We start from the raw sequence: 23270 nt of genomic DNA on the forward strand, positions 1-23270 counted from the left end.
AGCCAAATAAATAAATAAATAAATTTATATTAAAAAAAAGAGTAAGCAGGAGCCTGCCCAGGAGAATTGCAGAGAAGGGGGAAAACATGTTGTTTTCAGGAACTGACAAAGAAGTCCAGTGTGGCTATGGGTGGTGGGAAGGAGTGGCCAGTGAGGCTGGAAAGGTAGGGTAAGCCAGTTGCAAGGTTAGAAATGGACGTTCACACCAAGTGAAAGGGCACTTTATCCTGAGGGCAGAGAGAAGCCATCCACTAAGAAGGGGAGTGGCACGATGAGAGCTGTTTTAGAAGGATCTCTCTGGATTAGTGGGGTCATGGTTCTCAAACTTCACCTGCACTAGAATCACCTGGAGGGCTCATTAAGACACAGATTCTGGGTCCCACCCCCTGAGTTTCTTATTCAGAGGGTCTGGTGTGGGGCCTGAGAATATGCATTTCTCACAAGTTCCCAGGGAATGCCGGTTTGAGGGCCACACTCTGAGAACCACTGATACAGAGGATGGGGTGGTGAAGAATGGGTAGCGGTGAGAATATTAAGGAAGCTACCGAAATTGCTCAGGTGAGAGGCGATGGAGGCAGACGCAGGGCAGGGGCTCCCAGTTTAGATCTGGGTGCTGCTAACTTCAGGGTCTTATTGGTGAGATTTCAGGCATGGTACTAAGCCAACGTGGGGAAGGGGGGCTGTTTCTGAGCATAGATCAGCCAGTTGGTCAGAACAGGCTCCACCCCTGGCCTGGGAGGACCAGACCCACACTTGGTAATGACCTTCAGAAAGCACAACAGAGACAAGGGGCCCAGGTTTGTCATTTAATGCCCAATCGTCACAACATGTGGAGGCTTACACGGTGCTCGTCGAGGCAGGACACACGGCAAAACCAGAAACCCGGCCAGAGGTGAGTGACCCGCGTGGAAGGGACCAGGGTCCCTCTAGACACATGTGCCACATGCAAGGCTTCAGCACTTACCCAGGAGCCAGCAGGCTGGCTGGGCTTCTGCTCACCAAGGGTCCCCATGGCAGGCTAGGGTCCTAGGATGAGGTGGGGACCTCAGGACACAGTGATGAGAACCAGAAAGCTGCTTGCAAACAACCCCAAAAGTCTTTCACTTCGCATGCTTTAAGCCACACAATGCTTGGATGCAGGAGCACCCAAACTCTTTCACTAGAAACTAAACACGGCGCAGAACTGAGGCTGAACACCTGGAAAGAGGAAGTAAAGTCAAAACCACGCTCCAGCCAGTTTTAACACCCTCTGCCCTCCCCCTCGTCTTCCCTGTAGCCGCACTGCTCAGACCACAGCATGGCTGTGGAGGAGAGATGCTACTCTGGTTTTAAGAAATCTCTTTGAATCTCCAACTCTACTGCACAATTTTTTTTTTTTTTTCTTTTTGCGGTACGCAGGCCTCTCACTGTTGTGGCCTCTCCCGTTGCAGAGCACAGGCTCTGGACGCACAGGCTCAGTGGCCATGGCTCACGGGCCCAGCCGCTCCGCGGCATGTGGGATCTTCCGGGACCGGGGCACGAACCCGTGTCCCCTGCATTGGCAGGCGGACTCTCAACCACTGTGCCACCAGGGAAGCCTGTCTACTGCACAATTTAATGCTACTGGGTTCCTGGGAGTCCCTGAGCCTTTGATGCCCCTGGGGACACGAGTGACGGGGGTGGAGTGGGGGCTGCCAGAGAGGCTGGGAAATTTCCTGGCAGGAATAGTTTACCTCAGAAAGAAACTTGCTTTTCTTCTACCCTGGTTTTAAAGTTTACTGGGCCCTGAAGGGAATTCCACTCAAAATGCTTCTTAAAGTACTTGATGGAACTTGGGAGGTTTCAGGCATCATCGGGAAGAAAGAGGCACAAGCTTGTTTCCTACACCAAGCCTGAGGCTTGGCCTGGTGATCCCGCCACTGGGCCAGGACAGGTGTGGAGGGAACAGGACGGCGGGGGCGCCAGCTGCTCTGGATATAGGCCATGGGCCCAAGGGACAGCCTCTCTGTCCAGCCCTTTGGCTGGGCTTTGGGGAATGAGCTTCAATTCTGGCTGGACTTCACCATCAAATTCATTTCCCTTTTCTATGATTTAATTCTAGGAGAAAGCTCTAGACAGAGCCCAAGGCATAGAAGTCAGACAGCTCTGTCCTCAGATATGGCGCATGGCTAGATGGCAGCCCAGCAGAGACCTCACAACAGCCATGCCATCTCCAGCCCCACCCGCCCCAAACCAGATCCCCGGCAGCATCCCTTTCCCTCACCCAAGGGCCAAGGTGGTCCCTTGGCCCTAGGCATGCTGGGCTTCAAAACTGCCTTCTGATGAGACCCCTGTGAGTGTTTAGAGACCAAAGTCACTTCTGTAAAGAATAAAAAAACTAGCCCTGTTTATAGAGCAGGGTATCTGTGATCATTCCTGAGAGGGCACTAACTTGGGGACCCAGGAAGTTGAGCAAATGACAAGGCCTGACTGTCCCCGGCTGGGCATTAGCTCACATTGGACCCCACCCCCAAAGAAGCCCACCTTCCAAGCTTCAGAAGCCAGTAGGTCAGCTCACGAGCAATCCCATGGAGCCAACTTCATATTTGAGACCAACTTAATGCTACAAACTTAAAAAAATAAAAGTGCTGCCCAGCTGAGCCCCTGAGGAAACCTAGCTCCCTGAGGGTGGGTGGTGGGTCTCTCAGACCACCACCTCTGGCTGCCTCTCTCAGGAAGTCACAGCCTTGGTTCAGCCCAGAGCCCCCCACCCACCCCAAGTTGGGCGGGGGAGGAGAGATGACTGCCCCATACCCAGCTGGGCTACGGGGACAATGTGGGATGGTCAAGCCTCTGGGGGATGGGGTGAGGCCAAAAGACCTTCTTAGGACCCCAAGCCTGAAGAGGTAACATGAGCCCGTCTCCCCATTAGCTGCCAACGTCTGGTCTGCCATGAAGACTCTTCCCTGTCACCCCTTCAGCATCCTGTGACAAAAGGAGCCAACACGCCATCAAGCCGTGGTCACTTCTGTCCCTGGGGGTCTGTGTGAGAGCTGGGGGGAAGCGGAGGTCATTAAAGAATCACCCCCTTCAACAGATGCGGCAAAAAACAATCCTTCCCGGGCAGGGGAGGGCAATACCAGCAGCTCCCAGCAGGGGCGCTTCCTGGCAGTTTCTTATTTTCTGCTCACCCTTGTCCTTAGCGGGCCTGTCCCTACCGCCCAGGTCCGCAGTGTAAAACAGCCCCTGTCCCAGCAAGAGGCAATAACGGAGGAAAGGTGCCCACAGCAGCGGACAGCTGCTTCCATGTTCGTGCCCCAGTTTCCCCGGGAGCTCTTCTGGGCTGACTCCCTGGAACCAGCTCTGGGACAGAGGAGACCAGGAATCCTGCAGCCCCCACTCGAGAGAATCAGGAGGCTGAAGTGCAACTGGCATTCCAGCAGACTGGGTGGCCCCTGAGGCCCAGTCCCCCACTGCTGGGGGGAGTCAGGGAGTTGGCCTGGGCCCCTGCAAGCCCCGGCCTGCCCTTGGACCTGTCTGAGGAGACGTCTTCCTAGGAACTAGAACAACCTCCCTGCTAAAACTCAGGGAAGGCAAACAAACAATACTCAACCTGAAATAAATACAAAGGCATTAAGTGCTTCTTGATAAACTGAGGGTCCTAATTGCCCCTCTAAAGGCAATTGCGGGAACTCTCCTTGGACCTGGTCACCTCCCCTGTGGCCAGAAGACTGGCTGGGTCTTCCCAGGCCCAGTTTCCATGAAGAAGGACAGGACCCAACCCCTGACAGGCTCCTTCCCCGTATCCTCCACATTCCCCCGACAGCACTGGCCGGCAGGTGGTAGGTAGGAAAGGAAAAGGGGGGACCCCCATACCCTGAGGGCAGCACCTCGTGTCACATCCTGTGCAGGCAGAGGGCCTGTCAGTCTGCCTATGAGGAGGTAGAGACTGGAGGGGTTGCCGGGGCGCAGGCAGGGGCCGTTCAGTTAATCAGCAGGTCCCCAAGGTCATAGGTGTCGAAGAGGTCACTGATGCCCTCCCCGCCGTCCAGGCCCCACAGGTAGTCGTCCTGGTCCAACGGTGGGGAGAAGCTGATCAGAGGGGAGCTGCATGGCAGTGTCGGGGACAGGAACTGGTCCTCTGTCTGCTGCAGGAGTGGGTGTGGCAGCTCCAGCATGCTGTCGGTGGCCTCCAGGGGGACAAGGGACGGCGGGAGTGGTGGCAGGACCTGCTGGGACGTCAGCGCTGGTGCTGGAGACAAATCGACAAGGGTTATGCCTGATGCTGGTGCCCGAAAGCCTCTGGTCAGACCTCCGAGAACAAAAACAGCCTCTGGTCTCTCCTACCCTGGCTCACGCCTGACAGCACAGGACACCCTGCCCTTTCCCGCCCCAGCTCCAGCAGCCCCCCTCCTTCATCCACACTCTCTCCCCTCCCCTCTCCTGTCTCCACACCCACCCCCAGCTTCTGCAGTCACCCTACCCCCTTTCACCATCAAGGTCCTGGCCCCTGAAGTCACTATGTCTTTTTCCTGCATCATCAATTCCTCTCACTCTCCTAGATCATTCCTGTCAACACAAAGACATCCTCTAATAATTCTTATCTTTATTATGTTTTTTTGGCCTCACCATGCAGCATGTGGAAACTTAGTTCCCCGACCAGGGATCGAACCCACGTCCCTTGCATTGGAAGCGCGGAGCCTTAACCACTGGACCGCCAGGGAAGTCCCTAATAACTCTGCTCTTTAAAGAGCATCCTCCCCTGACCTCATGACTCTCTCCAATTACCAGCCCATTGTACTGCTCGCTTTCACAGTGAAGTTTCTTAAGAGCTACCCGTGCTCACTCCCTACTTCCCCACCACTATTCACGCTTCAACCCACTCCAACCTGGGGTCTGTCTGAACCAGTGCCCTCCATGTTGCTAAATCCAGGGGTCAGTTCTCTGGCCTCATCCCATGTGACATTCCAGCAGAATCTGATGCAGTCGTTCACACCCTTCTTCTTGAAACACCTTCACTTGGCTTCGGAGGTACTACATTCTCCTGGTTTTCTTCCTCTCTTCAACCTCTTTGGCTACTTCTTCCTGGTCTCCTTTCCTGGATCCTCCTCGTCTTCTCAACTTCTAAACCCTGAAGCCCAGGGGCTCCATCCTCCGATTCTTTCCTCTGGCTGCACTCCTCGCCAGGTGATCTCAGCTGGCCCCATGGCTTCAAATCCGTCTCCAGATCTACTGCCCCCAAGTGGATGCCTCTGGCACAGACCCCCACCCCCCACCCCCCCCAGCTCTGGGCTCCTGCTACATCTCTACTTGATGGCTACGCTAGGTCAGAACTCAGCACATCAAAACCAAACTCCCGGGCTTCCCCCAAACCTGAGTCTTCCCCCATTGTATTTAATGAACCCCCGCCCACTCAGCTGCTTAGGCCAGAAGGCCCAAGAATCACCTGTAATCCTGCCATTTCCCCGCATCTGACCCAGTAGCAGGTTCGGTCACCTCCACAACCAAATCAACCCTCTAAGCTGCCCATCTCTCTTCAGTCCCGCTGCTGTGATCTGCGGCTCGCCCCTTCCTCTCACCCAGGTCCCTGCAGAAGCCTTCTCACCAGTCACCTTGCTTCGACTCTTGGCCCTTGCAGTCTGTGCTGTGACTTAAAAATGGCTTAGAGGGACTTCCCTGGTGGTCCAGTGGTTAAGACCCCACGCTTCCAATGCAGGGGGCGCGGGTTCGATCCCTGGTCGGGGAACTTAGATCCCAAATGCCAAGTGGCGTGGCCAAAAAAAAAAAATGGCTTAGAATAAAATCCAAGTTCCCACCAGGATTGAGCAGGCCCGGCGTGACTTGGTCCCGGCCTTCCTTCCTGGTCCCTCTCCCACCTACCTCCCATAGCTCACGCTCACCTCTCCAGACACACCTGCCATCACCTACTCTTCAGCACACCAGCTCATTTCCATTTAGAGGTAAGGACGTGATTCTTTACGCAGGCATGTGGAGCAGGGTGCCAGAAATCCCCTGCCAAATACACCCTGATGCCCAGAATCTCACCATCTGGGTTGTTCCTTACCAGCCAAGCATTGCTTTGAAAATACAACCATGTCAGTGTGCCAGACCGGCTGATCAACCTCGAGCTAGCTGTGTAACTGTGGGCAAGTGACAACGTTCATAGGTCTCCGTTTCCTCACCCCTAAAACGGGGATGATGATTATACCTGCCTCCGGTTGTTGAGAGGCTTAAATGGTAAGTGCAGATAAAGAACAGCTGGTCTGCAGGCTGTCCTTAAAAATAGTTCCCATTTCCCAAGGGCTTAATCCGTCAGCTCTGATCTCAAGGAGAGGCCTGTTTCACCTCCTTGGACACGCCAGAAGCCCCAGGGGGAGGCACTGTTGTTATGTCTATTTACAGATGAGGAAACTGTAGCTCAAAGAAGCCAATTAAATGTAGTATTTGAATGAAAAAAAATCAAATGTTTGTTTAGCACATCGCAGAGGCCTGCATGTGTTAGAGTACGAGGCCTGGCTTGGGAGTGAGGAAGAGGCTGGGGGCTCAGTCCCTAGCCCCTCACCAGCTACAGGACCCGGCACCTCAGTTTTCCCAGTAGGAAAAATAAGGACCCACCACCCTGAGTTGTGGAAGCAGTAACTGAGCTATCATATGTGAGAGCCTTTACCTCAGGTCCGACCCCTCCCATCCATCCCTCCATCCATCCATCCATCCATCCTCTCTCTCTCCCTCTTTCTCTGTCTCACTGTTTATCACATCCAGAAGAGAACTGCTCTTTGTAACATCTGTGCCTCTACTGCACCCTGAATGGCTCATATTCACTTAAATATCTCCAAACCCACACATAATAGGTGTCCAGTTCACACAAACTTTTAAAAAGTCACATTCACGCTGTATCATCACCTGAAACGCACCCAATAATCACGAGGGAGTTTTATTTAGTGTCCCCCTTTTTGGAGACGTGGGAACAGAGGCTCGGAGGGGTTAAAGTGACTCCCCCACAGTCACCCCATCAAAGGAGGTGAGATGCAGACTCACACCCGAGTGTCCCAGCTTCAGCTCCTGTGCCCTCAGCCACATGTAGTTTTAAGTCAGAAAGTCACAGCCCGGAGAGATGTTCAATGACTCAGGTTCAGATTCGTCCCATTACAGATGAGGGAAACGAGGTCCCCAAACAAGAATGGTTCCCCTGGTGGCGCCAGAAGTAGGATGGGAACCTGGGTCCTAAGACTGTAGTGGCCTCCTCTTTGGACCAGGCCCTTGGTGCTTGTATCTCAGAATGACCCTGCTTAGGCCAGAACATGGAGCACGTGTGAGTGCATGTGTGTGTGTGTACACCTTCTGGAAAACTTCCTCCTGCTCCTTTCAGCAGGGACATCACTAAGAGACCACGTGGCAAGGGTGAAGAGAGGCAGCAAGGGCATGGGCCCTGGCACAGAGCTGACTTCTGGGCTGGCCCCTCCGCCTACTGTTCCGTAAGCCTCTATCTAGGCTTTTCGGGCCTCAGCCTCTTGACTTGTACAACTGAGGTAAAATCCTTGTCCTTGCTTATGAGGTAGGGTCCTCCACCTCTACCCAAGGTCTCAGACGACAACTGAACGTTCTAACTCTGGAGAGCCGTGCACTTGTTGACAGTGGAGCGAGAAAGCAGAGCGTGGGAGGAGGAGGGAGAACAGGGTGGGGCACAGGTCTGGACTGGGAGATAGGCACTGGGAGGTTCCCGGAGGGACAGATGGTCGGTTCAGGGAGAGCCCTGGTCCTGGGACTGGGCTGGAACACAGGAGAGATGGCTAGAGAAGAACTAGGAGTCTGGGCTCTTGTCTGAGCTCTGCCACTAACTTGCTGTGTGACCTTAGGAAAGTCACTTGCCCTCTCTGGGCCTCAGTTTATTCATGTGTAAAATGAAGTGTTGAGTTAAATCAGGGGTCAACAAACTTCTGTAAAGGGCTAGATAGTATTTTAGGCTTTGCAGGACACATATGGTCTCTGTCACACTGTCACTTGCCCTACGCCGAACCCCCAACTCTTTAAAAATGTGAAAACCATTCTTAGGTCATGGGTCATATAAAAACAGGCCAGATTTGGCCTGCAGGCAATAGTTTTATTAACCCTTGAGTTAAAGTAATGGAATCCAATCTGGGTTCTGTGGACACCTGCCTCCACCACCACACACACAAAAAGCTTCTTCCACCAGACCAGTTCTAGCTCTGCATGTGTTTAAACACTAGGGTTCTATTTAGGGGAATTCTGCTGCTAAGAAAACAAAAGCGGAACACTGGCCTACATGTCCTCGAAGGATCCTGCCGATCTAACCTGATCTCAGTAAAGGGCATGGGGGAGGGGCCTTCATAGGCTCCCATTTCTACTCCTGTCCAACTCCCAGTCTCCCTGGGGAGACCTCGGGGACTCTCCCACCTCTTACTCCTTGGCAACGGCTCATACTACTTCCTGCCCGGCATAGACAGCTTTTAGCTCTACCACCCACCTCCCAGGCACCGTCCTTCCTTGATCTGTTCTGTGCCTCGTGGAGAGAGCCCTGGGCTAGAGTGTGGAGACCAAGGTTCAAGACACAGCTCTGCTGCCTCCCAGCTAGGAGGCCTTGGGCAGGTCACATCACCTCTGTTTCAGTTTATCTATCTCTAAACGGGGAACAATAAAACCTACCTCAAGAACCACTGTGAGGAGGAATGTGATAATGGATGTACCTGGTACACAGTCGTGGTTAAAACACCTTAGTTATTATCTCCTAAGAAAGTACTGAGCCTTCCTCAGAAAATCTATAATTTCCATTTACTATGGGCTATTGAGTGTTAGGAGCTCTGCCATTAGGAGCTGTTACAGAAGTAGCAGTACTAGTGGCGGTGGCCGTAATAATGATAATAATAGCTAACAGTTATTGCCAGGCACCGTTCTAAATGCTTTACCTATATTAACTCATTTAATGTTCACAAACTATGAAGTAGATACTATTAATTACTATGCCCAAATTACAGATGCGGAAATTAAGGCAAAGAAAGGTAAAGTAATTTGTCCAAGATCGTATAGCTGGTAACTGGAAGAGGTGGGATTCAAACCCAGGCGCTCCTCTGCCCAGAGCAGCAATAGTCTCCCCACTGAGACAAGGAACGTGCATGTGCTTTATAAAGTGTAAAGGGCAATGCACACGTGTGTGGGAGAAGGACTGTATCCCCTGCTGCTGGGTAGAAGGTAGGTACCCAACAAATGTTGACAAGAAAGAGGGAAACTCTAAGGCTGGTCCCTCTCGGCATCCCTTGTCCCTCTGGACAGAGGGTCTCACCTGAGGATGCCGTGGATTCCGTGATTCCAGGGTTGATGCTGCTGCTGGGCTGGGTGGGGTCAGGGCTGGGACTGAGGGCGGAGGTGGAGGGGAGGGGCTCCTTGGCAGGACTGTTGGGCTCCTGCACCTCTTCTGGGCAAAGGTAGACTTCGATGGGCCCCTGCGTGCTCTTCAGATATATCTGCAGGTTCTCCTGGAGAAGGAAGAGAAGCCAGGTCATGGCTCTGGGCAGCTGGACTTACTCATGGCTCAGTGGGTATGACGGACACATGAGGCTCCCACCGTCCATATGAGCATGCTTGGCTCCTGAGCTGGGTGCTGGGCCTGCCCCGTGTGGTCTGTGGTAGACATCTGCCTGGCCCCGAGACCCCCTTCTTTTAGGGAGAGTGCCTTGATTTTCCTTTGGGAAATCACTCCTCCCCCACTCTCAGGCCTGAGCTGGTATCATAAAAGCTATCTTTGCCACGGCAAGGGGAGAGCCCACCTGGGAATGGAGTCGGCACAGAAAATGGCAGAGTGAGATGGAGTGTGAAGCCACCTTTACAACACAGTTTGAGCCTCTGCATCCAGCCTTGCCTGCAATCCCCAAATCTCCCCCTGGACCTGTCACTTGGCTCCCCCCGGGTCCCCCTCACTTAAGCCAGTCAGACTTGGCTTTCTGTTATTTGTAACCAAGAGACTGACACTTGGCTTTCCTGCCCTTGCCTCCTGCCCACCTCGTACCCGCAGCTTGAGCCACAACCGGCAACGCACATGCTGCTGCCGATCACATTCAGGTGTCCACGCCTGCCCCCAGGCAGTCCCTTTGCCTGCCCCTACGGGCCTCATATAGCTTAATGCTTTTCCACTAAACAGATTATTTCTGGAGCCCTTATCAGACTCTGGGCTGGGGGTACCACATGGGTGGAACACGGCTTTGTGGAGGTTACACTGTAACAGATGAAGCAGAACATAATTATGTAATCACCAATATATCCCGGCAAATGGAGGTTAAGTGCGATGGAAAAGAACACGTGGTTATGAAGTCTGGAGGTAATCAGGGAAGGCTTCTTGAGGAGGTGATGTTCAAGTTGCGACCTGTAGGATGAATAGCCGTAAACCAGGCAGAGAGAGGGAAGAGCACTTCGGCTGGAGGGAACAGCGTGTGAGAAGGTCCTGTACTGAGGTCGAGCTTAGTGTAGTGGGGAAACGGCAGGCAGTTCAGTGTGGCTGAAGTAGAGACAGAAGGGGGTCAGCATGCGAGAGGAGGTGGGTGAGGTCAGAGCACAGACAGCCTCATAGAGAGTGTAAGAATTTTGGTCTTTAAACTAGGTTAACATGGAAGGATTACTGTGAGTACTGACATTGCTGTGCGTGAGTGCACGTGTGCTTGCGCATGGGAACGCAGGGGCTGGTGGGATGCGGAGAGGAACCAGGAACAGAGATTTTCTCCGGCTGGTACCTAATGCCTGATGCCCTTTCCAGCTTCCGCCACTTCTGCCCCAGCTTGGAGACCGTCAGTCTTGCCATGGCCACCAGCATGGACCAGGGAAGCTTGGGACTAGGCAGTGCCAGGAACGGAACCTGCAGAGCTGTCTGGAATGTTCCTAACCCTGCTCTCCACTAAATGCTTCCCCTCTCACCTCGCTCCTGTCAGGCACTTCCAGTCTCGTCTGCGGAGGGGCCTTGACAGCGATCACCGTCTGCTCCTTAAAGCTGCCCACAGCACGGATGTCCTGGTAAGTCACGTAGGCAAGTGTAGGGGCAGGAGAGTCAAGAGAAGTGACTGTCTGGTCAAAATTAAAACTCCCGGCCTACCCGGAAGGGATCTAACCCACCTCTCAAAGACTCTGAACACCCCAAAACTGTAACCTGTTCTTTTAATCTCAGAAGCTACCTTGGACCCCTTTAGAAATGGGGGTCTGGATCATTTAAAAAAATGCTGCCTTATATCAGCTTTTTACATAAAGGCTTCATCTACCAAGCTAGATTTTTAGCTCTGAGAGGGCAGGAAGACATGTCTTATTTCTTTATATTTCTCACAATGCCTACTGTCCTTCCAGAAATACAAGGTCAGATCCAAATACCAATTAGATGGTCCAACCATTTGGAAAAAGTATATGTAAAGCCATTGCAAAGTCTATGCTCTTTGACCTCATTGTTTCAATCCTAGGAATCTAACCTAGGGAAATAAGTAAAAAACTTGGGAAAAGTTTCTATCTATAAAGATATTTGGGACTTCCCTGTTGGCACAGTGGTTAAGAATCCTTCTGCCAGTGCAGGGGACACGGGTTCGAGCCCTGGTCCGGGAAGATCCCACATGCTGCAGAGCAACTAAGCCCGTGCGCCACAACTACTGGAGCCCGCACACCCTAGAGCCCGAGTGCCGCAACTACTGAGCCCATGTGCTGCAACTACTGAAGCCCGCGTGCTTAGAGCCCGTGCTCCGCAACAAGAGAAGCCACTGCAATGAGAAGCCAGGGCACAGCAACAAAGACCCAGCGCAGCCAAAAAATAAAAATAAATAAAGATATTCATCACAATGTCGCTTTATAAAACAGAAATCTAGCATTGATCTAAATGCCCATTCTAGGCCTTATCAACAAACCATAGTGATCTGAGTAGGACATTCTCAAACCATTTAAATATTCCCTGGCGGTCCAGTGGTTAGGACTCTGCACTTCCACTGCAGGAGGCACGGGTTCGATCCCTGGTCGGGGAAGTAAGATCCCGCAGCCGTGCGGTGTGGCAAAACAAAAACAAACAAACAAAAATATATATGATGCTAAACCATACGAAACTGCAATAGGAGCAATTTCATGTGGACCAACCAAATAGGAAGGACACGTAACAACATAAAAGCCACCTATGGCAGTACACTAAGTGGAGAAAAGCAGAATATAAAACGTTGTATACAGCAGGTACACACAGTATTTAAATAACACACACCCTGTGTATAGCTATGGAATGATGGCTGTGTTCGGGTGGCAGCTCTTTTTCCTTTTCTCCATTTTCCAGATTTACAGAAATGTACTTGTCTTATTTTTATAATGAGAAAGTAACTTCAAGAGACCCAAGAGGAAAAGCCACTGAGGAAGGAAGAAACAGATATGCCAGACCCCTAGGGTGGATCAGTCCCTGCAGGGAGGTACTGCATCAACTCTGGGTAGTTATAAGCATGCAACAGGCCCCCTGCTCCCGGACCCCTTCCTCCCAACCAAAGAGGATATCTCTTGTTGGCCTTGTCCTCCGTCAGGTGCTTGAAGTGCAGAGAGCAGCTCTGGATGAGCTGGTCCAAGGCCTGCTCCATGCTCATTAGCTCCTTCAGCTCCTGCCCCAGCTGCTGCTGCTTCCCAGGCCGGGTGGGGTCTTCAAACAGTCCTCTGCCTCTGGGGACAGAGCAGTCCCCCAGTGTCAGTCTCAGTCTACATCCAGGGACCCCAACCCCAGGGCTGCTGTGCAAAGCTGCACAGACGATGTGGGCAAAACTCCAGGAAGAGGCCATTCACATGGTCTATGATGGTGCCTCCTGGCTTGTACAAATCAGTGGTCCTGCCTAGCTCCCAGGGAGCTGCCAAGGATTGGAACTTGATGTTTGGGGGTTGGGCTAGGGAAAAGAAACAAGTCAGGGCCTGACACCACTTTTGGGGGGCTTTCAACTCTACCCACCCTATGCCCCAGGCTCCCCCAAATGGCAGGGAGCTGGAGTGACCTCACTCCTGACTTCTCTGCCTGCGTTCTCTTAGAGTTCACGCCAGGGGTTGCAGGTCTGTTCTTTAAGACCTTATAGAAGTGAGGAACGAAGTCTGTAGTACTTATATCTCAGCTGGAAGGAGTCTGCGTTACTACGCGCAGATCCCAGAGGACTTCCCTAAGTTAGAAGAGGGCAATATTGGGACCCCTGACTGAAGAGGATCTGGGGTCCTCTTAGCCTTTACACGTCCTATAAATCATTCTCTGACCCTGCCATGCTTTCCGAATACTACTTCAGCATATACGCCTGCTCTTCCGTCCCCCTCTTAAATACATTGGCTCCACCCGCAGCGTGTAAGCTTATTGGACGTTGCCCTTCATTTCACCCGCCAGCACTTGTGCCCATTGGATGTCGCTCTCAGGCCCGCCCCCTACATTCACAACCTCAGGATATTGCCCCTGGCTCCACCCACAGCACGCGCACTCATTGGTGCCATCGGCCCCAGCCCAGGCACTCACACCCACTGGATGTTGTTCTTGGCCTTCTTGCGGATGAGCTGGATGCCCTCCAGCACATTGGTTATGTCGTAGATGCGCCGCTTCTGCACGTCCAGCACCTCAGCAGCCCAGTTAAGGTCCAGGACCCCATCCTCAGACTCGCTCAGGAGGTAAATGAATTTCTTGGTGAGCAGCCCCAGCGACGTGTCATAGCGAGTCTTCTCCCCAGGCGACTTGGGGGCTGACGAGGAAAGGCGCTCAGCCATTGCTCAGAGAGGGCCCCCTGGGGAACTTCCTCCATTGACCTGGACCCACTTTCCAGTTTACACCCTCCATGTAAGCACCCACTTTCCAGTTTGCAGAGCACTGGGAGGGAGGGGGTCATTCACCACCATTGTTCAAACAGGGAATCTGATAACTAGAGAGGCAAAGTGACTTGCTTAAGGTTTCACAATCGGGGGCAGCGTCGAGGCTGGAAACCAAATATTCTAACTCTTGGTTCACACCTTTCCACCAAAGCTCAGGGCAGCCATACCGCCACCACCACTAACAACAACAAATGCTTACTGTGTGTAGCTCACTGTTCTAAGCACTTTCCATGTACAACAGATTTAATCCTTACAGCACCCTATAAGTTTGGTGTATAACCATCCCCATTTTACAGGTGAGAATACTGAGGCACAGACAGATCAAGTAACTTGCTCAACTCACTCAGCTAGAAAGTGGCAAAGCTGGGACTTAAATCCAGGCAGTCTGGCTCCAGAGTCTCCCTTCCTAACCATTACCCTATCCTGCCAGTTATGTGAGGAATTTGGAATTAGGGTAGGGAAGGAATGACAAGAACATGTTTATAGACATGTTTTTTTCTTCCCTTCCAGTTTTATTGAGATATAATTGACATACAGCACTGACATAGAGACTTGCTCTTTCTTTCTATGTGTCATGCAATGATTATCTGAGAGGAATCAGTCCTATTATGTCACATGTGGCAGGTTCATGAAAAAGGTCCCTTTCTTAATGAGGTCAATGTCACAAGACCACATCTCAGCTGCAGCATCTTAAACCACAAGAAGACTTTTGCAATCCAGTGACTTGCAAGTCATATAGCAAGTTAATGGCTAAACTAGTTCTGGAAACTGAATTTTAGAGAGTCTCAGATTCCTCTAGAAGGGGACTTTAGAATCCCTTAATAGATAGACAGCAAGTATTTGGCACACAGACAGTGTTGTCAATTTTTGCATTCATGGCAGACATTACTAACCGATTAGTGCACTTGGGATCCTTCAATAAAGAGCTCTGGGCAGCCTCTACTAATCAGTTGGAGAGGAAACTTTCTTGCTATTCCCGATCTAGCTGCGCCTTGCTTTGCAGATGAGACAGCTAAGATTCACAGAAGAGGAGTGACCAGTCAGGTCAGAACAGAGTCCTGACCAGACCCTCAAGCTTACCACCCAATAACATACCTTCTTTATTAGGTCTCTGTCCCCCCAAATTAGAATTCCTCCCTAACGCAGTTGCTTAAACTCCCTCCCAAACCAGAATATTGACTGAAAATATCAAGAGGCAGAAACTGGGCTCTGGTCCTGACTCCACTGACTAGCAGTGTGACCTTGGGTAAGTCACTGAAACTCTGAGTCTCCAGCGGCCTCATCAGTGAAAGGGGGATAATCCACCTGCCTGGCAGGATCCAGTGAGAAGGCACAGGAAACTGCTGTGTAAACCAGAAAGTGCGCTACAAATATTAGCCCTGGTGATTTGGGCAGGGCTGCTGCCCTCTGCCCCTCCCCACCCCACCTCAGTCTCCTGAGCCTGCCCTTAGATAACCCAGCGGTGTGGCTTACTTTTGGGGCTGGGGAGGCCATCCACTCTAATGCACTTCCGCTTGGGAGTCCGGAATTCAGGGACCACAGGCTTCCCGATCCCCTCCAGGTCCAGCTTCCTTTTGGCCTTGGGGAGAGAGAGGGGAGAGAGGCAGAGTTTGAGAATCATTCGTCCTTTAGCTTCTCCCCGACTTGGGGCCAAAGCACTGAGGCCACCAGCAGCCACCGCCTGCCTCAATTTGCCACCAGTCCTGGGTGAAAAAAATCACTGTACCTGGTAAGGAAATATCAGTGACCTGAAAAATGAGCTTTCAGGGGAAGGAAGTCCTATTTCTGAGGGGCACACAACACTCCCATCTTCCGAGGCCCAGGCACTTGAGACTACCAAAGCCAGTCTGGGTTTTAATACAGCCTTCCTTAATAACTGGACCTGACACCCGCCTCTCTACCCCCCTCCCCCAGGATGATACAGGGAGGAAGGAGAGGGGAGGGCCTAAAGCACATCAGGCTGGGGAGAGCGTCTGCACCTCCACTGCAGAAGCAGCTGGCTCAGCCAGACTGGGTGCCCATCACAGGCTCACAGCTGGCCCTTATCAGGGTGGGGCTGGGCATCCGCCCAGGCCCAGGGGACTTCCTGGCTCAGTGCCACACCCCAGGGAGGTGTTCACATCGGGAAGCAGTGCAAACATCCCCCACCCCCCGTTTGGGCTCCAGCTCAAGGGCCCCAGGGCCTGAATAGACTCTATTTGCCATTCTTTCTTTGCTGAGAGGGGCAGACAATGAATCCTTCCCCTGTGTCTTAAGGACAAGCAGCTGAGGTCCCCCTGCTCCCCCTCCCTGTTCCCGCCAAGCTTGGGAAACACCTGCTGGGGAAATCAAACCACAGACCCATCTGCTCCTCTCCACCCCACTGCCACCCGGCCTCAATTACGCCCAGAAGCTGGGCTGGCCCGGAAGGGGCCTCTCTCCTTGTTAGGGCTGGGCAGAGGCAGGGCTGGGGCACTGGGGCACAGGTCAGAGACCCAGGCGTGAATCTCCCTGCTCCTTCACGGGCTCGCTGTGTGACTTGAGGAAATGCTCCACATCTAGGAGCCTCAGTTTCCTCCTCTGTAAAATGGGGTGGAAAATACCCACTGCCAGGGGCTGTTGTAAGGATTCAAGGAGATAACTTTTGTAAAGCGCTCAACCTGTGGCTCAGCATTCAGTAGGTGTTCAGGAAATGTGGAGTCCCTTCCCTAAAATCCAAACTCGGCCTCTTCCTAGACAAACTATTCTGGGGGTCACTGAGCTCATTTCCTTCTTCCCTTCCCCCAGTCACCCAGACACCCCTACCTTAGTTGGGACAGAGAGGTCTATTTTAACTTTTGATGGTGAGGTCATGCTCAGCAGGGCTGAGACTTCTAACCGCTGCTGAGCACAGGTGGGCTGACACGTGTGGGAGGTAGTGATGGCTCTTCCTCCTGTCAGCTCCCTTCCCCCTTCTCATGCCTCCTTCAGGAAGTCTTCCTGGACTGATTTGAGGAGCCCTGCTCCTTGGTTGGAGGAGCCTGGATAAGAGGATCCTCCCCTCCACCTCCACCCAGACCCGGACATGATCCAAACACCACATCTCCCTGCTCGTTCCTCTTTAAGTCCTTCTGGAAAATATTCCTTTTCTAACTTCCCAGCCTGTGAGATGCTAGACTCTAGGGAAAGTGACCTGCTCTAGTCCCATCTTGTTTAGAGGAAAAGTCCTAATCATTCACTGAGACCTTCCACCTGCCCTAGACCAAGCCCCAATGTTCATCACCTCACTGAATCTTCCCAACGCCACGAATCCCAATTTTACAGCTGAAGCAACTGAGACCTGGTGAGCCCAGGACAAGGAGAGGAAGGGAAGTCAGGCTGAGTTCTACCTGAGGCAGAGGTGGCAGCCCAGAGTCTCCCCAGCCCCACTCACATTCACCTGATGGAAGCCAGCCCCTACTGAGTTCACAGAACACACCAGGAAGAACCTCACTACCTGCAGAGCAGGGAGGAGGGGAGGGCCTTGAACGGAGTACCTGCGCAGGGCCTATCACGTGCTCATCAGTCCTAACTCAGTACTGCACTCTCTCTCGGTGGATGAGAAATGAAGACTCATAGAGGTTAAGCCACGTGCCCAAGGCCACACAGACAAAGAGCAAAGCCAGAGTTTGAACCCAGATCTGTCTGACTCCAAAACCAGGTATTAGGCTGTTCAGCTTCATCCCATGCACGTTGCCCCAGAACTTGCTGAAATTTGAGCCGAGGCCTGGTTATGTCCACCGGCCCCCATCACTTTACTTCACACAGACACACACACTGGCCCCCTCCCTTTTCTTCCTCTCCTTCACCCTTATCCTGCACTGTCAGGGTCCCTAAGCAGCAAACTGTCCCCCAGCTGAGGACATCTCTCTGACACCTCTGAGCACTGCCCAGAGAAAAGTCAGCTCATCATGGATGGACCTGAGCCTGCAGAACGGAAGTGGCAGAGGACAAGCCCAGGAGGACAAGGACCAAGGAGAGGCTGAGCACAGGCCTTGGAGTCAGAGCTGCCTGGGTTCCCATCCAGGCTGGGTGAGCTGGGCAAGTCTGCTGACCTCTTGAGCTGCACCTGTAAAAGGGGGGTGCTCTACTCCTCCCTCCTGGAGGATTCAGTGAGGGGGCAGCAAAGCGCTTGCTCACGCGGGGGAGCTGCGATCACTAATCCACCAGGGCCACTAGCGAGGGGGAGGTTCAGGGCTGAGCTGAAAAGCGTCAGGGATGTGCTGAGGGCAAAGGGCAGCTCGGCTCCAACCTGGCCCTCTTAGGCAGACCCTTTGGCTGTTTCTTAAAGGCCTGGTTAAGATTCAAGCCCACCGTGCCAACCCCGAGGGAGAAGAACGGAGCTCCTTCCTCAGGCAGCCCTAGAAGTGAGAGGGCCAGAGGCCCCAGACACCACCCCCTTGCAGGCAGCCAGGTGAGGTAACCGGGGCTCAGAGGGGAAGTGACTTGCCGGAAATCACACAGGGAGTGGAGCCAGGTCTCTCCTAAGCCCTAAGTTAGATGGTGGGGGTAGGAGCCAGTGGAAGGAGTTGAGAGCCTTGCTTCCAGATCCCCGCTCTGCCTCGTGGTGGCCTGGGAGGGACTCTCTGCCTTGCCTCCCTAAGCCTACATTTCCTCATCTGACCCACCTTGTATGGTCGTTCATTAAAATGTTCATTTTCTTCCCTGGTTCTCAGAGGAAATTTGGAAAAGACAGACAAATTAAAAGAAAAGGAGAACTCTGCAGAATCCCACCCTCTTCACAGGTTCCTGCAGGAATGACACAGAGTGAGGCCATGTGCCCGGCTGGGGCAGGAACATCCCACGCCTCCTCCAGAGGTGCCGGAAAGAGCTCTAGTCAGGGAGTGAGGAGACCTGGGTTCCCGCCTTCATTCTGCCGTTGATCTTGGTCACCGTCCCTGGGCAGTGCCTAAGGTCCCTTTAAACAGCAGCTCCCCAACAAATCCTGCTCACCCTGCACTTTGCAGCCTGGGCACAAAACAAGTGGCCACACCCAGGGTTGGGTTTGGAGCTACTCCAGGTCACACCCTGTTAAAATGAGTAAGCAGGGGGCCAAGGCCTGCCCACCGGGTTTTGTGGCACAGGGAAGCCGGGGACTGACAGGAAAGGGGGCTCTGGGCCCCAGAGGCCTGTAGGGTGGTCTGATGCAAAGAGATGCTCTCCCGTCTTGGCGTAGGACTTGGACAAGTGACTTCATGTCTCTGCTCAGGTTCCTCATCTGTAAGATACCTCATCCCGGGCATCTTGGCATCTTGACCAAGATAAGGAATGTGAAGAGTGCCAAGCAGTGCCTGGCACATGAGAGGCATTCAGTAAAAGAGCCATTCTTGCTGTGATCACTGAGCCCCTCCGGGAGGGAGGTACAGACAGATGCACTCAGCTCCTCTGGGAGGGAAGCAGTTCAAAACCACAGCTGTTACTGAAACTCTGCCGGGTCTCCTGAAAGCAGCTGGCCAGAGGAGAGACTGGGCCCACCACTGAGCGCCCTCCCTGGGGGCACCCAGCTCCTAAATCAGGTGGTACTGGGGAAAGTCAAGGCTACAGAGAAGAGACTAATGATAACCTGCCTTGTGGGTCATATATTTCCCTATATGATCTTGGACAGGTCACATCCCCTCTCTGAGCCTCAGTTTCCCCCTGCAACATGGAGTTACTAAAACCATCTACTTCATAGGGTAGAAAACTATTTTAGACTGTAAAATGCTGAACTAAAGATAAGTAAAAACTCCCGGTTATCCTTGGCTGCTTGACTTGTAAAATAGGAATAGCACTCCTGCCGCCTTCCTCCTAGTTGGAAATAATGTACAGGAAGGGGTTCTGAAAGTTTAAAGCCTTGAGCATTGGCAAAGCAGGATTCCAGTAGCAGGGAGTGGGGCTCTCTGCCTGCAGCCAGCGGTGGCTGGAGGCCAAGCCTGCTGATTGACACAGGTCAGATCAGTGCCTCTAGGGCAGAGGGGGTGGTCTTCTCTCTGTACTTGAACTTAACTCACCACTCACAACAAAGCCAACCTACAACATCCCCATCTCCCCTTCCTGGATCCTGCTTCCAAAACCCAGGACCTGGAAGAGACTTGAGATGAGTTAGTCCCACAGCTACCCCGTGCATGCACACATTTTCAAGACAAGGAAACTGACGCCCAGACCAGGGCCAAGACTTGTCCAAGGACACACAGTGAATTAGTGGCAATCAGGACCAGAAATCAGGCTCCCTAACTATCACCCCCATCTCCCAGGGCTCTTCCAACTCCACCCCACCCTATGGTTGTTTCGATTCTCACGGGCTCCAGGAATTCCACTCCCAAAAAACACACCCTGTGCCTGGTGCCACCACACTTTGGGCCCTCCCTGGCAACGGTCCTGCCGCTTTGAGAAAAGAACAGTCAATCTGAACAGGAACCTCAGAGGGCTGCCCCCACCTTGCACCTGCTACTGGCTGTCTGGGACAGAAGACTGGGCCTGGGGGAGGACCTAGGGCAGATAATTGGGAAAGAGTTGGCCGGATGGAAAATTAGGCGTCTCAGCCAAACTGGACCTGAGAGACCTCCCCCTATTTTAAAGCCCCCATGGTATCCCCAGGCTCAGTTCTGTGCTTGGACAATAGCAGGTGCCCAGTACTGGTTTCTGGGCCAAACAATGAATGAAAGAATGAATGAATGACAGCAAATTGACTCCGTAGACTTCCCCAAGGTCACAGGGTGCACCGGGCGTAGGGCGTTGGGTCTCCACACTCCTGATCCAGTGTTCATTCCATTCCACCCCAATGGATGAGGTTATTTCATCCCAAGTCTGAAAATGAAAGGCTCTTCTACTTAGATATTGGGGCAATGGGTTGTTCTGGAAGCTGAAAGCTCCCCTTCTCCCTCCCCAGACTCGACCTGCCTCACTCAGACAGCTCCCAGGCGTCCCTCCCGCCTGTCCCACCCCCGTAAAAGCAGAGAGGGAAGCGGTGCGGGGGCGGGGGGGGGGTGGTCCCCAGCATTACCGGCAGCCGGCCAGCAGGCACGCATCGCACAGCTTGGCCCTCCGGTCCGTGGGGGGTGGCGTCGAGGCAGGTGCCCGGCGCCGCAGCGGGAGGCACAGTCTGCGGGTACAGCTGGGTGTAGTAGGTGGTGGTGGCCGGGCAGAGCTGAGGGCTGCTGAGGCCGGGTGGCCACAGCTCCGTGGGGCTCATCGCGGGCAGCCCCTTGGGGGGTGGCCCCGCGGCCGGAGCCAGGGCCCGCGGCCCTCGCAGCATGGCGAGCGCAGCGCCCCCCTCCCCAGCCGAGCCTGGCGCGCCCGCCGGCACCTGCGGGCTTCGGAGCCCGCGGCGGCTCACACGGCCCGCGGCATGGCGCGGAGGCCGGGCAGGGCCGGACCCTCCCCTCCTGGCCCGCCGCCGAGCCGGGCAGTGCTTGGAGATCGCCGCTTGGAGATCGCCCCGCGCCGGCGGCGGCGGCGGGGGCGGCACGGCCAGGGGATGCCCCGCCGCGAGGGCTGCTGCGACCAGCAAGGGCCCCGCGCCCCCTAAGGCTTCGGCACCTGGGGTCTGGCCCGCTTCGGGAGTGGTCTCTGGGATGCCCACGGGCTCAGCAGAAACGCGTTGCGCTCGGACGGGGGAGGGGGACCGATTGCACCGACTCCCTCTCGCCTCGCTCTCGAGTCCTTGAGCTTTTCTCTGCTTTTTTTTTTTTTTCTGCGTTTTTTTTTTTTTTTTTTTTTTTGCGCGAAACTGCGTGCCGCGAAATTCGGATCTCCCGCGGAAAATGCCGCGCTTCGGTTGGTCGCTGCAACAGACACAGGCTCCACCCCCCGGAAGGACCCGTCCCTGAGGCGGTGATTGCAACACGAGCTGGATGCTTAAAGGGGACGCCACAGCTGCTGTCGCCCGGCGCCCGCCCGCGTTGACAGCCAGAGAAACAGACTGGGAGGGTGGTTCCCTCCCAGAGCTGAGGACTGGGCCCGAATTCCCTGGGGGTGGGGGCAACATTTTGGCGCGGAGTCTTGACCTGAGCCCAGACCCAGCACTACATTGCCCAGGCCACAGACCTTTTGCTAGTTTGCATTATAGCTCAGCCAACGATAACATATAGGTATTTATATCGTTTTTCCCCCCGCTAAAATGAAAGTCAGGAAACTGTTCTCTTTCTTGGCAAGGGGGCTGAGGACGGAGCCTAACGTTTATACCTCTTCATAGGGGGATACTAACGTCAACTGAGTGCCCACAGTATGCCTAGCACTCTGGAGATGATTACATCTTATTTAATTTGAGCCAACAGTCGTCAGAAGAGGAATGATGATCTTCGTGGTAAAGATGGACAGTCTGAGAGGCTAGGTAACTTGCCCAGGGTCACACAGAGAGATTCGCTGATTTGAGTTCAGTCTGGGACAGGCCCGGTCCTGAGCCCTTGCTTGTTCCAATAAGAGGCTCCTCCCCTGCTCTCCCAAGCTGTGCCCCTTGCAGGCTTGGGTGGGGGTCCAGGGTGCACAGTTCTGATTTGTTCACAGTTGTATTCCCAGAGCCCAACACTCAGTAAATATTTGAACATCTCCAGGCTTCTCCTCAACAATCCTTTTGTCACAGGTCTTCCCTCCCTCATTGCCGATAATCCATTTACATTCCTCATCTCTCCAGTTTAGAGACGTCAAGGCTCAGAGAAGTGACCTTGGCTGGTGAGTGGCAGAGCTGCCAAAAGCTGCTTCTTAATTCCAGGTCTGCTGATTCCTGCCTGTTGCTGTGTGATTTTTATGCAAGGCTGAGCCTGGCATTCAGAGCACTTCCAGAGTCAGTCCCCAGCTTAATACCTGATCCTCAGATCTGGAGGATGAGGTGGCAATAATGCATAGTGGTGAAGAGCCCAGACCTTGAAGTAGACAGCCCTGGGTTCAAATCCAGGCCTGGCCACTTTGCTAACTGTGTGACCCCAGGGAAGTTTTGTAAACTCTCTGAGCTTGGTTTTCTTATCCCTTACCACTCACTTCATAAGGTTGTGGGGAAATCTCATGAGATAATGCATGTAAAGCACTCAGCACAGAGTGTGGTTCATAAGGAACCCCAAGAAATGGCAGCTGTGGTTACATCTCTGGCCTTATCTCCAGTACACAGACCCCTTTACTCCTGTCTACACATTTCACTGGTCTTTCATGGCCCAGTTTATTTATTATTATTATTTTATTTGAAAGAAAATAGACTTTATTGCCCAACAGTTAAAACCATTTGAACATGTATTTTTCTACATAACTTATTGAGGTGATCAGTGTTCACTAAAATATTAATTTTCATCATTTGCTTCAATTCATGTCTTCGTGACCAATTCTTCATTTTTCTTTCCAAAATACTGTATGCCACACCTTTCAGGCAATGAATTTTTAAACACCACAGCCAAGGACTTGAACATTCATCTGCAAGTCCCTATACGCTTATTACATGCAGTTGTGCTCCCAGTGGTTTTCTCACAGCCATCCTCTACAACAAGTTTTTGGAAAACACTTATCATGACAAC

At 53.0% G+C, this 23270-nt stretch overlaps 1 protein-coding gene across 5 annotated transcripts; it reads right to left on the minus strand.

Annotated features, from left to right (window-relative positions):
• Window positions 1–793: 793 nt before the first annotated feature.
• Window positions 794–21419, minus strand: E2F2 (E2F transcription factor 2). Of its 5 annotated transcripts, none has more exons than XR_004348416.1 (8): window positions 20774–21416; window positions 15268–15373; window positions 13448–13667; window positions 12466–12624; window positions 10879–10993; window positions 9257–9449; window positions 3835–4210; window positions 794–1197 (listed from the first exon to the last, which is right to left on the minus strand). XR_004348416.1 is itself a non-coding variant. In XM_032622386.1 (8 exons), exons 2-8 carry the CDS (start codon window positions 18589–18591, stop codon window positions 3942–3944), a joined length of 1128 nt encoding a protein of 375 aa, XP_032478277.1. In that variant the 5' UTR covers window positions 18592–20577; window positions 20774–20855; the 3' UTR covers window positions 794–3941. The 5 variants fall into 5 exon arrangements, 4 of the variants coding, with proteins under 4 accessions (XP_032478277.1, XP_032478267.1, XP_032478251.1 ...); XM_032622386.1 differs by adding an exon at window positions 18526–20577 and having other exon boundaries at window positions 794–4210; window positions 20774–20855; XM_032622376.1 differs by having other exon boundaries at window positions 794–4210; window positions 13454–13667; window positions 20774–21417.
• Between the last annotated feature and the right edge of the window lie 1851 nt (window positions 21420–23270).

This window comes from Phocoena sinus, chromosome 1 (assembly GCF_008692025.1).
Source record: "Phocoena sinus isolate mPhoSin1 chromosome 1, mPhoSin1.pri, whole genome shotgun sequence".
NCBI classification, from domain to species: Eukaryota; Metazoa; Chordata; class Mammalia; order Artiodactyla; family Phocoenidae; genus Phocoena; species Phocoena sinus.